The sequence below is a fragment of the Ceratotherium simum genome, chromosome 6 (assembly GCF_057802395.1).
Source record: "Ceratotherium simum simum isolate JZ-2026a chromosome 6, ASM5780239v1, whole genome shotgun sequence".
NCBI classification, from domain to species: Eukaryota; Metazoa; Chordata; class Mammalia; order Perissodactyla; family Rhinocerotidae; genus Ceratotherium; species Ceratotherium simum.
In genome coordinates, this window is record NC_141905.1 from 14,532,227 (window position 1) to 14,549,738 (window position 17,512).

General features: G+C 37.4%; 1 protein-coding gene across 3 annotated transcripts in view; it reads right to left on the minus strand.

Annotated features, from left to right (window-relative positions):
• Positions 1 to 17,512, minus strand: part of RYR2 (ryanodine receptor 2) — a 694,605-nt gene that overhangs the window by 233,459 nt on the left and 443,634 nt on the right. For all 3 annotated transcript variants that reach the window (XM_087431907.1, XM_087431906.1, XM_087431905.1), the window contains 2 exons: positions 8,950 to 9,158; positions 6,945 to 7,119 (listed from right to left, as the gene is read on the minus strand). In XM_087431907.1, the coding sequence (XP_087288033.1) occupies positions 6,945 to 7,119; positions 8,950 to 9,158 (384 nt within the window). The remainder of the gene's footprint in view (positions 1 to 6,944; positions 7,120 to 8,949; positions 9,159 to 17,512) is intronic.

Here is a 17,512-nt window from a genome sequence, read left to right on the forward strand (position 1 = left end):
GATTTTCTACCAGCAGTTTCAAAGTTTTATTTTTGACATTTAAGATCTCAGTCCATTTGGGGTTGGCTATCATACATGGTGTAAGGAAGTGATCCAATTTCATCTTTTCCATACAGATCACCACTTTTCACAGTCCTCCCTTCCCTAGCATTCTGACATGCCACCTTGTCATATTCTAAATTTCCATACATATAGTGCTGTTTTTCTGGAACCTTTACTTTACCCTATTAGTCAATTTGTCTATCCTTACACTAATACTACTCTATCTTAATGTTTATGGCGTCAAAATAAATTCAGGTTTATTTCATCCTTCAAAATAAATCTAGTAGCAGATATACCTGATCCTTGCCCTTCTTCATCAGAAGTGACTAAGATATTTTAGCCTTTTATTCTTCCATATATATTTTAGAATCATCATGTCAAGCCCCATGAAAAACTTGTTGGGACTTTGATAGACAAAGCATAATCTATAGATTGAATCTATAGATCAATTTAGGAAGAATTACTATCTTAAGGCTATTGTCTTCTCCATGAACATAATACACCTCTCATTTATTTAATAATCTCTTTTTTAAACCACTTTATTAACGTATGATTGACATACAAAAGGCTCTACACATTTAATGTATACAACTTGGTAAGTTTACCCATAAGTATACACCCATGAACTCATTGCCACAACCTATGCCATAAACATATCAATCATCTCTAAAAGTTTCCTCCTGCCTTCTTATTTATTATTTATTTATTTATTTTTAGTGATAAGAACACAACATAAGATCTACCCTCTTAGCAAATTTTTAGGCATATAATATAGACCTAAAGTTAATTAAAAGCAGAAGATCTCTAAGACTTACTCATCTTGTATAACTGAAAGTTTGTACCCTTTGACTAATACCTCCCTATTTCTCCCTCTTCCCAGCCACTAGCAGCCACCATTCCAATCTCTGCTTCTATGAGTTTGACTATTTTAGATCCATCATATAAGTGGTATCATGTAGTATTTTTCCTTCCGTGTCGGGCTTATTTCACCTAATACAATATCCTCCAGGCTCATCCTTGTTGTGACATATGGAAGAATTTGCTTCTTTCTTAAGGCTGAGTAATATGCCATTGTACTCATGTTTCACATTTTCTTTATTCATTCATCTGTTCACAGACATTTAGGTTGTTTCCATGTCTCGGCTATTGTGAATGCCGCAGTGAACGTGGGAATACAGAGATCTTTTCGAGATCCTAATTTCAACTCCTTTGGATATACACCCAGAAGTGGGATTTCTGGCTCATGTGATAGTTCTTTTTTTAATTTTGGGGGGAACTTCCATACTGTTTTCCATAGTGGCTGCCCTAATTTATGTTCTCATCAATAGTGTATAAGGGTTTCCTTTTCTCCACACCCTAGTCAACATTTGTTAACTGTAGTTTTTTTGATCATAGCCATCCTAACAAGTATGAGGTGATATTTCATTGTGGTTTTGATTTGCATTTCCCTGGTGATGAGGGATGTTAAGCACCGTTTCATATACCTGTTGACCATTTGTATGTCTTCTTTGGAGAAATGTCTATTCAATTCCTTTGACCATTTTTTAAATGGGTTATTTGGTTATTTTGCTATTAAGTTGCAGGAGTTCCTTATATATTTTAGATTTTACCCTTTATTAGATATATGGTTTGCAAATATTTTCTCCCATTCTGTAGGTTGCCTTTACCTTGTGTTGATTATTTCCTTTGTTGTACAGAAGCTTTTTAGTTTGATGTAGTCCCACTTGTCCATTTCTGCTTTCATTGACTATGCTTTTGGTGTCATATTCAAAATAATCATTGCCAAGGCCAATGTCAAGCAGCTTTTCTCCCATGTCTTCTTCCTGAAGCTTTATGGTTTCAGGTCTTATAGGTAAGTCTTTAAGCCATTTTGAGTTGATTTTTGTGTATGGTCCCAAATCATTTTATGTTCGATCATTAAAACATTTTGTGTATGGTCCAAAATTGGATAAGGGTCCAATGTCATTCTTTGCATGTGAATATCCAGTTTTCCCAGCACCAGTTATTGAAGAGACTATTCTTTCCTCATTATATATTTGTTCTATCTTTGTCAAAGATCACTTGACTATTTATGATAAAATTCTTAATAAAGTTAATAATGTTTCAGTAAAGTTTAATGATTTTCTCTGTAAAGGTACTGTTCACCCTCCATTAGAGTGATAACTAGTTACTGAAAATCCCTGACATTACTGTATATGGTATCTTCTCTTTAATTTAGCCTTCTAGATTTACAACTAGTATAAAAATGTTACTTTGTCAAATATTCCAATTATTCCTGATAATGTCTGTAGGTTCTTTAGAGTTTTTACTGCAAATAATTCATTATCTGAAAATAATAATAGATTTATTCCTTTTATTTCAATTCTTATCATTTCCAATTTCTTTTCTTGTCATATTACAAGTTTGAAAAACAATTTAAGACAATGGACTTTTTAACACAGGAATATACTATGGTTACTAAAGTACTAAAAGATTTTATAAGTGCTCTATATCTAAATTCTTCTTACATCTAGCCTGCCTTTATATCTGTGCCACGCTTGATTTGGCATGTTTTACCATCTTCACAATTCCTTTTTATTGCTACAGAGACAGTCAGCTCAGACATTATATGTTAGCTATTAAAGCAATTAAAAGAACCATGTGCTAACATGAGTGGAAAGACATATACATACTTCAGATCTCTACCAGCACTGATCTTGTCCCCCATCTAACATGGTAAGAGGTAAGAATCATCTCCATTAGGCTCTTGAGGAAGTATATCAAGGAATGCTCCATATAAAAATTATTGCTTCAAAGAAAAAAAAAGCTTTAGTCCCAAACTTGATGTGGAATAATCTCTGGCTTTGGTAAGACAGACTAGGCTATGGATGACTCAGGAGAGCTCCTTTCAGGTCCTTGCTATGGGGCAGGTATCATGGCTTGATTGACTACCAGACCTCTGTGATTAAAAGTTAGAATGTCAACTAGGTTATAGGCAACACGGCTTGTGATAAAAACGACTCCTAATTAGTTAACTGCATGTGGACTGGGAGAATTATAAATACATCTAAAAAGATTCCTGATTAAGAGAAATGCCTGAGGCTGCCTTGCTGGCAAGCCTGAGTTCCTGTTCTCTAGCTCTCTGAGTAGACTGGCACCAAGGATGGCCTTTGATAGTTTTGTAAGTCGGAAGGCTTAGTTGAACCTAAAAAAGTCCCTTTGTCAGTGTATTTGTTTTCTATTGCTGTGGAACAAATAACCACAAACCTAGCAGTTTAAAATAACACCCATGTATTATCTTATAGTTCTGTAGGTCAGAAGTCAGGGTTCAGCATGACTGGGTTCTCTGCTGAGAGTCTCATGAAGATGAAATCAAGGTATTGCCAGATATCAACCAGGGGCTGTTCTCAGCTCCTAGAAACTGCCCGCAGATCCCTGCCATGTGGCTCTTTCCACACCACAGCAGTTTTCTCCTTCAAGTCCAGTAGAAGATTTTATCTCACACTTTGGATTTCTCTAACTTCAGGAAGGGCCCATCCCTTTTAAAGATCTCACCTGATCTGGTCAGGCCCATATGGATAATCTCTATTTGATAAACTGAGAGAGATTAGTAACCTACTCATGAAAGCTATATCCCATCATATTCACAGGTTCTGCCCACACTCAAGAGGAGAGAGTTATACAAGGCGTGTACACAAGGGTGTGGGACTCCTAGAGGCCATCTTAGAATTCTGCCCACAATAGTGGGCATTACAACCTCATTTCCTGGGCTCTTCCCAGTCCTGATCCAGAATGTTTATCAGTCCAATGGTGAGAAGAGATGAGGGAGAATTCACCGGAAAGCTTACCAGGGACTGTTTCTGCACTTGCCCAGCACAATCCCTTTGTTGACACTGCAGCCAGAGGGATCTTTTAAAAATCAAGATTCAATTAATCTGTTTGTTTTACCTAGAGATACTCTGAAGAGATTAAAAAGCCAAATAGAAGGGAGAATCTTAAAAGAGCATCTGCCACATAGATAAAATAACTGTAGCTTTTAAACTCTGAAAGCTCCATTCTGGCACTATAGATCAATAATGCTCTTGATCTTAACCACGTAAGGCCTGGTCCTTTGTGGAGAGTTGAGGGAGTAAAGGAGTCTTGCTCTTCTACCAATGCTCTTGTCCACCATTTGGGGATGAGATCTGTAGCTTTTTAGAAAAGTGCTGCCTGCATCTTTATGGAAAAACCCGATCCTCATCTGGATGAGGCCATAAGTGGATGGCTATATCTCCAATGGATTTAACTAGATGAGCTCATCAGTCTTCTAAAGACTTCTGTGATTTTCTTTTTGATGTTATCTAGAAACAACATATATTGGTCAAGACATTGTTTTAGTTGTGTAAACTATACAAAAGGCAAAGACGTCAAAATACGTTTAGCAATGTTGTCTACCAACTGACCAGACAGGGATCTACACTATGTGTGTGTAGGTGTGCATGTGTATACATATACATATATACGTATACGAACATATTATATATATAGAAATTTTTCCATCCATCTAACCACATAGTTCTTTTGATTGCTTTAATAGCCAATGTATATATGACTGAGCTGACAGTCTGTAGCAACATGGCTGCCTCTGTAGCAATAAGAAAGAAATACGAAGATGGTAAAAAATACTAAATCAAACATGGCACAGACATAAAGACAAGCTAAGTGTAAGAATAATTTGAAAATAGAACAATTATGAAACCTTTTTAGTACTTTAGCAACCATAGTATATTCCTGTGCTAAAAGATCTGTTGACCTAAATTAACAGTTTTTCAAACTTGTTCCTTTGAGCCGTAGATGTCTTAAGGGCTCTCTCTCCATGGTGATGGCTAAGTTAAGGAGCTCATCCCAGGGCCTCCCACTACAGTTATACCCAGAGCAGTTCCACTGAGTTGGTTATTCTTTAGGAAGCTATATAAAGGTAACTGGAAGCAAAAGGGAAAATTTCATTCCCAAAAAGCACTTGAAAGTCACAGATATGAATAAACTCCGAAGTCCTCTCTCTGGTAGAAAATTTAGAATTATGACTGACTTCTACAAAGCTAATAGTTAACAATCACGGCTACATAAAACTTATAGCCTGCCTTAGAGACCAAAAGGATACCTCCCCAATGCCTCCAACGAAAACCCACTATGGCCCACAAAGTTTTCGACAATTCATCAGAATGCTGCATTAACTCTAGAGATATCAGTAAAGCATCAAGTGATTTTTTAAATTTTAAAAATTATATGAAGTGTAAAGTCAAAAAACAAAGTTGTTTATGTGACTGTGCCACTCAGGCTCACCTCAGAGCCCACCTATCCCCGCGACGGCGACTGGTCTCTGGAACAGCACTGCAGCACTCACACTGTTATGTGCTTACATAGCACGGACGGGCAGTCCACACTGTTTATATCATTCTGACATCATTTTGTGAGTCTATATGGTATAAATTAAATGAACAGAACCCACACAGGCATTTCAAGATGTTTAACTTCCAAAGAAAGAAAGCATAGTACGCAAGCATTTTTAAATAACCAATGAAAAAAATAAAATCTCAGGTCATATCCACAGTATTGGCCAGTAGAGGCACATAACACAGAAAAAGGCCCTCTCTCACCTTCCCCCTGATATGTTGATCCTCTAAACACAAGACTAGAGAAAGAAAGAGAGGTGATGGAGGGTTAGACTGCCAGTTTTGCCACCCGGAGATATGGGTGCATGAAACAGAAATTAAGTTATTAGAATGCAAAATTCCTATTATTTCTGCAAGTCTGTGTTTGGGAAATGATGGTCATACCTACTCAAAAGCTTGTTGAATGAATAATATAGAACTTAAGGCAAATAATAAGCTGGCTAACTTTTTGAACATCAGTGATATTTATAGAATATTAAAAGTACTGATTGAGGTGTATCTTAAAATCCAATACTACATATTTTCAAATAATAGGATGCATTCAAAAGCCATTCTGAAAAAAATGTTACTCATTTTGAAATGAGATATTTATATAATATTTTATTAAATACTGTCTTGTTTACATGCTCTCGAGCAACACTATCCAACAGAGCTTTCTGCGATGATGTAAATGTTCTGTATCTGTGCTGTCCAACAGGGGCGCCACTAGCCAGAGGTGGGTATTGAGCACTTGAAATGTAGCAAGTGCCACTAGGAAATGTAATTTTTAACTTCATTTAATTTAAACTAATGTAAATTCAAATGAACTGATGTGGCCAGTGGCCACCTCACTGGGAGTACAGCGCTGAGAAATAAATGCCTTCTCATTTGCTTCACAAAGGGCTTTCATCTTTCTTTCACAGCCCTGCTCAAGGTCATCTCAGAGCCCCACAGGCAGAGGTATTTGCTCCTTGCATTGTGCTTCCACAGAACTTTCTTCATTTCTTTATTTTAGAATTATCCACTGAACAGAAATTATACAAGTGTTAACTTCTCCCAGTATATGTAATCTACATAAAGATAGGACAATATTTTATTCATTTTTGTCGTCTCCGCATCCAGCATAAGGCCTGATACATGGTAGGTTCTCATTACATTTTTATGAAATGAATGAACAGAAAGAAGCTATAAGCAGCTGATTAAACAGGGAAGTTCTAAATGAAAACTTAACATTTGTGGAAAACTATCCTTGTGCCTGCCATTTATTTTCTTATTCACAGTGATAAAAGCCATTTCTTGCCTTATCAAAATCCTAGTTAAGTAGTATAGATAGAGTTTCTGCTAAAGTAATTTCAGGGGTGTCTGATCAAATAAGCCATATGGCATCCTTGCAATTTACAGCTGCAACTTGCTGGCTCACTCTCAAACCAAGATGTCGGTTATGAAGCAGCAGAACAAATAGCTTCATTGTGCTGCATATCTGGAAAAAAACACAAAATGCAGTACACTTACCATCACCAACATCAAAGTCCTTGAAAGCAAGTTCTGAACCCGAATCATCAAGAAGGATTTCGCCATTCAGTGTGAACATCATGGTATGTTCTGTCATGTCAACCATACACCCCACAACATCGCCTGCTTGCCAAGAGCGCCCATAGTGCTCATTGCCCTGGTGCCACCGTTGAGCCTAGGAACAGAAGAGTCATTTGTTTCAAAGAAAGCCAAGCATCCACCCACCACTACTGGCATGCCTCACAGCAGCCCCTTCCATTAACGCAGCAGGAGGAACTCTGGCCAACACATCAGTCTACTGCAATGCCCTGAGCCATATGGAGGCATCTGGGAATTCTCAATCCCTAATATTAATATTGTATGTTATTGAATCTTGAGAAGAACCCAAATGCTATTTAATGATTTTGAGTCTGTTATTTTAAAAAGCTAACCCTACATACTTTCTATTAAAAGAAAAACGATATGTTTTTAGAAATTTATTTTTCTCACTATAACGAACGCTTCCCAAGACATGGGTTGTTTTTCTCTACTCCCCCAGATATAAAGAATTTGGAGCAGACAATCAAGCTGGGAATTTATCATTGAAAATGACATTCTAATTTTCATTTATTTCAAAATATAATTCCATTCCTTGGAACCAATGGCACTGAGACTTTAACAAAACAGAAATCTAGAAACATTTCACTATATCCTAAAACCTAAAAAGCTTCAAATCAAACTTAAAAATATACTTAAGATATTTGCTGAAATAATAAGCCAAAAACTAAATATAGATGTCAACACTATTTTATATACAAAGATGAAATCTCATATTATAAATATATTTCAAACATAGTTTTGATAAATGTGATTTTGAATCTATAAGTATATTCTACTTATTTATAGGTACAAAATTAGTTACATTAATTACTTTGTCATATCAATCTTTTAACTTTTCCTTCATTGTGAGCCAATATGTAACTGAACATAGTCACCAATGCAAAACAATGATATGATTCTTCTCAAGCATACCATGTAGTACTTTTTAAAAAAATTCTTTAACTACATCAGGTGTCAGAAGGTGTTAAATTGTTTCTTCTGAAATAAAACAACAGGATTCAGGAAACAGGATGTTTCAGAACAAAGTATATCAGTTGTCCTAGAAGACACAATACTAATTTCTAGCCTAGAAATGCTTTCCCATACATGCACACCTGAGTACCCCAAAGTCAGATCTTTTCATGATTGCTTATTTATTCTAATTTTCCTTTTTTTAATTAAAAATAACTTTTTCCATCATATGAAAAGGAATACAAATTCACTGAAGAAAATCAGAGAATAAAAATAAGATAGAATAAAATATCTATAATTTTATCAAACAAAAATGACTATTATTCTATTGCGGCTATGTTCACATATACATTTTTAAATTTTTAATTTTAAAATACTTTATACAGATAATCTTTAAACATTTATCTAATGTATAAATAAATAATAAAATAAGCATCTAACCAGCTTCCACCCAGCTTAAGAAATAAAAATTACTAATAATGTTGAAAAAAAAACTTTTTGTGATTATAAACAACATTGCCTTAAGCATTCTTGTGGCTATTAGATGTGTATACCTATCATGAATTATTGCTTGAGGATAAATTCCTTCTATAGAATTGCTGTGTCAAAGTATATGCATTGTTAATTAGTATATGTATTTTTAACACTTTAGACAAGGATGATGCATCTTTTTGATAATGATGGAAAAGCAATGTTTTCCTTTTGAATTTCACTGTATTCATGGGGTGGGGGAAAATGTTTTGAAACTACAAGGATGAAAGTTTTCCTAGGAACTATTTTCCCAAGTTTGTGCTCTGAAAAGTACCAATATTACTGTACTATCAAAAAGAAGACCAGAGGAGACCCAGCCGTGGCCATGTGGGAGCCTACAGCATGTAGATGCCTGGTGCACAGCAACCTACAAAACCAGAAGCCTACAGACTTCGGTGTCTGGTGCACAGCAAAGTCCACTCACCTTGAAGCCATCAAAAGCAAAGGCACGTTCATCTGAGCCAAGTTCCTGATCAGGTTGACAGCCTGGTCTGCTCCAACCAACTTTCATGTCTCCAGCAGTGACAGCCTCGAATTCGAAATACCATCTTCCTGCCTTCACAGCATAGGTTTTCTCAGCTCGGAAGATTCGGAACCTTTCTCCTGTGCCGCTACACATGTCAGCTCTGGCCGCTGTGAATTTAGAGAGATTTTGGTGATCACTGGATGGGAAATTGAAAGAAGAGTGACGATATCACATAGTTTCAGTAATTAAATCTATAGTGATGATAATGATACATTCTATTCTTATCTTGGTTCACACTTTACAAACTGTTTTCACATATATGATCCGCTACTGTCAGACGAAACCAGCATGGTGAAGTGGAAAGCACAAGGGCTTTCATTGCAGAGGCTGGTTGTTAAGCCTCAGTAATACTGTGATGGTAGGGGAGGCTTCCTCCTTTAGCCCCTTTTCAGGAGGGAACTGTCTTTCTGTAGAAAAAACCCAGCAGTGAAAGTGAGATGAACCTGAGGACATGGATGGAAAAAAGACAATAGAAGAGATTTAAACTGCTCTGTTTAAGAATGGAATAGACATTTATGGGTGAGAGAGAAGAGGGAAGAAGCAGCCAGGAAGAAGGAGAGAGAAAAAGAGAGAGCAACAAGAGAAAGCTATAAATAGAAGAGAACAGCAACCATGGACAGATTTCTCAAACTGGATGGCCAAGGGCAACACTCTTCCACTATGCCACATCTTCACTGTAATGCGCCACACACACAAATGCTGTGTTTAAGAGGTCTGGGGAAAAAGTAAAAGGGTTAAGTCCAACAGCAGGATCAGTGTGGTGCAAAAGGGAAAAAAATCTGTAGGAAATGAGAGGCACAGGAGATTGAGAGTGTTGGGAGTGTAAAACCTCAGACCAGGGAACCTGGAGCCAGGACGACCACAAGAAGGGCCCCTGTGAAATCACAGGAGTGAGGACAGAGTCCACTGAACTGACATCTCAAAGGATATGGTCAGCTCAACTGCGATCTAAGTTAGATACAGAGGAGGAAACTTCAGTGACTTGACCAAAGTCACAGAGCTAACGGTGGCAGAATTTGGGAGCTGCGTAATGCTACAGTCTGCGTTCTTTCTACTCTGCATCCAGTAGCTGGTACAGAGGTAGCAGGTACTGGTTAAATATTAGTTCTCATCTGTTCTCCTTTCAACAGTTGGGAAAGACCTTACAAATAATAAGAGTTTAATAACAGTTAACCACTGATTTGATATGATCAAATAAGAAGTATAAAAATAATCTAGATAAGCTCTAAGGTTGCCAATAAACACACAGCTAGATTGTCTATATCAATTTAAGATTAGATTGAAGTAAGAAAAATGGACTGAGACATTTCTGCTGATTGTAGGGCACACAGCTGAACTGTACCTGCTGACAAATCTGTCAAAAGCTGGGGTAAGTTTCCAGATAAGCAACACTGTTTTTCCACCTGTTCCTCACATTTACACACACGTACACACCTAACAACCTAGTCTGCTCCAAGCAACTCTCAAGTTTCCAGAAGTGATGGCCATAAATTCAAAATGCCACCTTCCGTGTGTGTGCTCACGTGTGTACACATACACACACACACACACACACATCATGCAATACATTCAAATATCTTACTGAAAAATTAATGCATAACACAATTTAAAAATAAAACATTTATTATACTATGTGGAGCATATAGCATGTACAAAATTCTCTGATGAGAAAAAGTTTGCTTTTGATACATTCAAGTTAGGGGCAGAAAGGGGCCTGAAGCAGAGAGAAAAACAACCCTATGGCAAAGGGCAAAAAATCCTCATGTATTTACCTAGGGCTGAATGATTTTTGAAAGATAGGATAGTAAAATATTTTTTGAGGAAAAAATTATTATCAGATTTTATGATACTTAAAGATGTCACTGTTATTAAGAAGAGAGTTCTAAATGTTGCAATACTGAAAAAATAGGAAAAGTCAAATTTTCAGAGTATTTCCTCAAGAAACAGCATAGTGATCCATTGCTTCCTTAAATCATGATTGTAATCTTCCCTAAAACTAATCTAAGAGATATAGAATAGGAGCTATGAATTACACAAATATTTGGAGATTACTTTTCAGGAAAGAAAAAAGCTCTCATTTAGTTATCCTTACTTTTAATTATGTGAACATTTGCAAATAAAATCACTCACTATATTCTAGTCTGCACTAAGAGATTCAACTCCCCAATTTCTAAGTATGGAACAGTTTTTTAGAATACTAAACTACTGAAAAACTCACAGGTCATTTTTCCTTTTTCTGTTTCCAGGACATCAGATTCCATTAACATGCAGAGTGTGCTCAAGGATTGCAAACAAATTTAATATTGGCTTAAATTAAATATGCTGGGAGGCAAATTTGGTATAAAAATATAATAGATAATTTCCTTAAAAGTCCATTACAAATTTCTCTTGGTATTAAGATTTACCACTAACCCTATCCAATAACATAGGTAATAAAAATAAAGAGGGACTATACAAAAAACGAGTGGCAATAAAAGGTAACAGTGCAGAATGTCTTAGTCCTGGTATTTTTTTTTTCCTTACCTGAAGCTGCTGCACTATTCTTACACTCATTGATGAGACTCAACCTGAACTTGAAATGGACATGCTATTCATAGACACCACCATGCAAGGGATTTGTAACCTCCATGGCTCTTCCTCCAAACATCTACATGGTTCATAGCTCACATTCTATACTTCTTATATTGGTTTAGGGAGTTTGCAACCATGGTTTAAAGAAGCAACAGTTCAGCATTCTGTTCTCTGATAAAATACTAACATTAAATGAAAATCTGGATCCATAAAGTTTAAAAAAAGACCCAGGGAATCGGTAACAAATTTCTGTTGCATGCACCCCTGTGTTCATTGCAGCGTTATTCACAATAGCCAAGACTTGGAAGCAACCTAAATGCCCATCAAGGGATGAATGGATAAAGAAGATGTGGTATATATATACAATGGAATACTACTCAGCCATAAGAAATGATGAAATCCAGCCATTTGTGACAACATGGATGGACATTGAGGGTATAATGCAAAGTGAAATAAGTCAGAGGGAGAAGGTCAAATACCATATGATTTCCTTCATTAAGTAGTAGATAATAACAACAATAAACAAACACATAGGGACAGACATTAGATTGGTGGTTGCCGGGGGGGAGGGAGGGGGGTGAAGGGGATGGTTCGGTACATGTGTGTGGTGATGGGTTGTAGTTGGTGTTTTGGTGGTGAACATGATGTAATCTGTGCAGAAGTGGAGGTGTAGTGATGTACACCTTAAATTTTTACAATGTTGTAAACCAATGTTACTGCAATAAACAAAAAATTTAAAAAAAAAATAAAAAAAATAAAGCTCAAAAAAAAAAAAAATTTCTGTTGCATACCCTGTAGCATCTGGCAGCTGAACACTAAGTAGGTGCTCTATAAATACTGGCTGAACTGAATCCAGGAACAAAGACTCTCCAGAGCCCTGGACGCAGGAGCCCAGGCATATAGCGAATTGGCAGCACCACTGTCAAAGGCACAGAGCTCTCCCCCAAACATGCAATTCTTATGCTTTGCTTGATTTTAAACACTCAACAATCATATATGTTTGGTAGGCAAAGCCAGCTCATGTAAATATGGCATATAAATGATTATTTTATGTTGTTATAATGAATATAGTAATAATTGATATTAAAAAATGAACAGTGAGCAGACATATTCCTTATATACTTTATCAGGGCTGCTGGTATTCAAAGAACAAATTCAGGAATTATGCCTTTAACAAACAACCTCAGTTAAAGCAAGGTCTGATACAATATCATGTTCCCAGTACCTTGCAGATCCTGTCACAGAGAGGGCACACACCAATGACTGATCAGATGGGGCCTAAAATATCTATACACACAGCACTCCAAACCATACGTTGAAAAGACACCACTAGAGGCCAGTCAAGATCTAATTATGAATTAAAGTTATGTTACATACAAGAAGCCATAAAGGAAGGCAGGCAGTCTCTAAAATTTTACACATATCTAGAATCCTTTAGGTATATTTATATAATAATTTTTTAAAAATTATTGATATTAACCAGTTATCCTTTTACTCTCCTGGGATTACTTCTACTTAAGCAATTCAAACCTTGATAAAACCTTATAATGAATAAGAATAAATTACTTTTTCCAATGTTGTAAATAATATTTAGAACAATACTCCAAAGATAGTATAATTCAAATACTGAATTCATATTCAATTGGAATTGTAAGCATTCTGCCGACTAACAGAAAATAAATTATAACCCTGATTAATTACAATGGGTTAGATTTAATTGTATCAAAATTTCTACACCCTTACCTTATTTTAATGTCAGCAAGAGGAGTATAGCCAATTATAAATTAATGTTTTTAATCTTATCTTAGTGATTACCAGAGTTATTTTGCTTTATTCCATAAAATCTCTCACCTCTATCTTTTAATTTCCATTTTCATCATCCCTGTTCTGAAAATCACAATTTTTCCCAAGCCTCCCAACCCATCTCTCCATCTCCAAGCGTCTCCCCCTGCAATCTGTTCTTCCCGAATGTTGCTATAGCTATATCGCTGTTGTAAACTGTGATCACACAGCAAGCTTTTGCTTTAAAACTTCCCAGGGCTGGAACTCTTTGCAGAAATTTATCCACATTTCTTAGCTGGGTTTTCAAGATATTCCATATTTTGTCCTAATTCTTCTATTTTCATCCATTACTGTTCTCCCCCAACTTGTACCCTATAATTTAGCCTAACTAGACTGTCAATCTTCCCTCAACTCTTTCTATACTTCATTACATCAGATACACCCTCCTCTGGCCTTTCTCACACTAATCTCTACTTGCTGACATTTTGATCCCTTCAACATCTAACTCAGATGCCTTTTTTGCCCCTTATTGATTCCTCCAATTGGAAAATTAATCTTTCTTAGTTTTTTCCAGAAAGATCAATTGAATCCCTACCAAAGGTATGAATGCTGTTGCATTCTAGGACACACAGGTGAATCAGAAACAGGATCTGGGCTTCCATTCTGGAATGTACCACACCAGCCTCACTGTTTATTGCTCACATAACTTCTATAAGATTGAACCTTGTCAATCAACTTTCAATGGTTCTATCTCTAAATTCTGAAAATTCGGAAACCATGCTCTGGGAGATCAAGATTTGGCCACCTTGAAATATATCTCTTTACCTTGATTGTTTTCTCTAACGGACATTTGACCTCCCCCACTAACTGCCTAAAGAATTTGACATAGAAGATCTGTTCCAAGAAGGAGTTACTATCTGATGGCTGTAATATAATGCAAAATAGATGTTACAATAGGAAAGGCACCAACAAGTCCATCTTATCAAAAATTCTTTCTCTGGCCACATTCTCTAGATGGCCCTGCAAGGAGTTGCCAGATAAACATTTACATTTATAAGGGAAATCTCCATTTGTAAAGGTATCTCCCTCTCTGTATTGGGAAGAGGGGGGATGACCTCATTTCTAGAAACTTATCAATGTGGAAGGTGAGGCCATAAATCTGCATAATAACCTTACTCTTGTTTACTGTGCTTTAGTGGTAATCTCCTGTAACTGACTCCCCCCACCCCCAACATCCTCCTTTGTCGTTGGCTGAAGATGGTATTTAAGACGAGAATTTCTGCTATTGTGTTGAGAAACGCAGTGTCCCTGGTTTCTCCCATGTATACATGTTATTACACTTGATATTATTTTCTCCTGCTAACCTGTCTTGTTAATTATTTGGCCAGCCAGAAAAACCTTAAGGGAAAGGGCAGAGGGGGATTCTCCCTCTTCCCCCACAATGCCATCTTCTGATCACCATTTTTTCCTCCCAGTTTTCTCATTTCCTTATACACAGTCACTCTTCAAACTCACTCACTCCCTCCGTGGCTTCCCCTCCTTATGTGTACAGTTTTCCACACCTTCTTGCCTATTACTCTTCTCCTTACTTGCTCTGTTAACCCCAATCTTTGTCTAATTTCACTGTCTTCATCCTCAACAACTACACCTGCTCTGCCGAGCTTGCTGGAAAACACACGCACACAACAGACTGACACCACTACCAGCTCATAGTCTCCAACCTCAATTGGACCAGTGATGTTTCTCTGCAATCTTTTTATCTGTTTGCAGCCTGCTCTCTGTTCCATCCCACAAAACAGCTATTTCTAATCTTTATTACTGAGTGACATCAGCAGGAACGACAGAGTAAGGAGCTCCAAAAATCCTCTTCTCCATCAAAGCAATGAGAACACTTGAAAACACTGTCAAAATCAACATTTTCAGAGTTCTAGAAATTAACCAAATGCTGGCAATAATATGGGGAGTGTTTATTCAATAAAAACAGCTGAATGTCTGTAAGCACAGCAAGTTCAGTAGTGTTTTAGCTTGCCTTAGTCCCATCCCCTTCTCTCTAGCTACACTGTGTATTAAAAACCAAAAGTGCCTCAATTATAGTGAAAACCAGCAACCTAGAAGCCTCTGGAGGGGACAAAACAGAGATGGAGCTCCCTCAAAGCCCAATACACAGATAACGGTCATTATATTACCTTTCTGGGAGTTCTTGGAAAATCCCATTTGCAAGGCTTATCTTTATTTGACCCTACTTAGAGCTTGCCTAATGCAAACAATCTTTGCCTCAGGGATGTGGGGGATCAAAATTTGCTACCCCAAAATGTGTCTCTTTGGCTTGATTATTTTTAAGAACAAAAGACTCTGAAAGAAACTTTGACCTTCCCCCTAACTGCTTGCAAGAATTTAAGATAGAAGGCCTATTCCAGGAAGGGGTTAATACCATAAGATAACTATAGTATAATGTAAAGTAGGTGTGATAGAAGGCACCAGCAAGCCCATTGTATCAAAGTTCTGTCTCTCAGGTCACATCGTCTGCAGGTGGCCCAGCAAACACTTGTTTAACAAACATTTGCATTTCCATCTCCATGTAAATTGTTTCTTGAGCTGAAGATGGTATTAAAGGTGGCAGCTTAGCCATTCTGGTGAGTCACTCAGTTTTTCTGGGTTTCTCCCATGTATACATGTTATTAAACTTTGTTTGATTTTCTCCCGTTATTCTGTCTCATGTCAATTTAATTCTTAGACCAGCCAGAAGGACCTAGAGGGTAGATGAATTATCTTCCTCCCCTACAGGGACATTTATTAAAAATAATCAGAGGCAATTGTTTTAACATTGCAGCTGCTTGAGGTGGCAATAACAGTTGAGGCAAACAACAAGCTGACCAAAAAATTTAAAAATAAAAGCTGGAGAATGAGATGTCCACAACATGCTGTGAAAAGTTCCAATGCAACTGTAGCAATCTAGAAAGCCACGGTCATGCCCAGGGTTGTGCATGTGTTCGTGAAAAACCTGAAAGGGCCCTAAGTTCTCACCTCTGGAAGACCCTGAGGCTCTGCACAAGCAGTAAATGAAGGCTAAGGCGAAGACTGGTTGAGTGTCAAAGGCATGTCCCAACATGCACACAGAGCCCCTCCTTCAACAAAGACTAGGAGATTTTTAAGTCCCAGGCATTTAAGGAAGTCTCTGTCTAATTGCTAGCTGACCACTAAACTGATAAAAAAGAGACTTCAGTGGCCTCACTTGACAGACAAAACAAACGCTAAAAAACTAGTTAAGAAAAGTCATTAGGGGCCGGCCCAGTGGTGTAGTGGTTAAGTTCGTGCACTCCGCTTCGGTGGCCTAGGGTTTGCAGGTTCAGATCCCAGGCATGGACCTACACACCACTTACCAAGCCATGCTGTGGCAGGCATCCCACGTATAAAGTAGAGGAAGATGGGCACAGATAACCCAGGGCCAATCTTCCTCAGCAAAAAGAGTAGGACTGGCAACAGATGTTAGCCCAGGGCTAATCTTCCTCCCCCCCCCACCAAAAAAAGAAAAGTAATTAGGCAAACAACAACAATGACAACAACTACAATAACAAATCCTGGGTGAGGGGAAAATCCAGAGTTGCAGTTTTCAACTGCAGTTGAAATGTCCAGTTTTCAACAAAAATAATGAAACATGCAAAGAGACTAGAAAGTATGTCTCATTATACAGGGAGAAAAAAGCAGTCAATATTAATTGTTCCTGAGTAAGCCTAGATATTGGACTTATTAGACAAAAATTTTAAATTAGCTATTTTAAATATGTTCAAAGAACTAAAAGGAACCAGGTCTAAAAAACTAAGGGAAAGTATGAGAATGATGTCTCACCAAATAGAGAATATGAATAAAGAGACTGAAATTATAAAAAAGAACCAAACAAATTCTGGAGTTGAAAAGTACAATAACTGAAATTAAAAATTCACTACAGGGGCCAGCCCCGTGGCTTAGTGGTTAAGTGCACGCGCTCCGCTGCTGGTGGCCCGGGTTCGGATCCCAGGCGCGCACCAACGCACCGCTTCTCTGGCCATGCTGAGGCCACGTCACACATACAGCAACTAAAAGGATGTGCAGCTATGACATACAACTATCT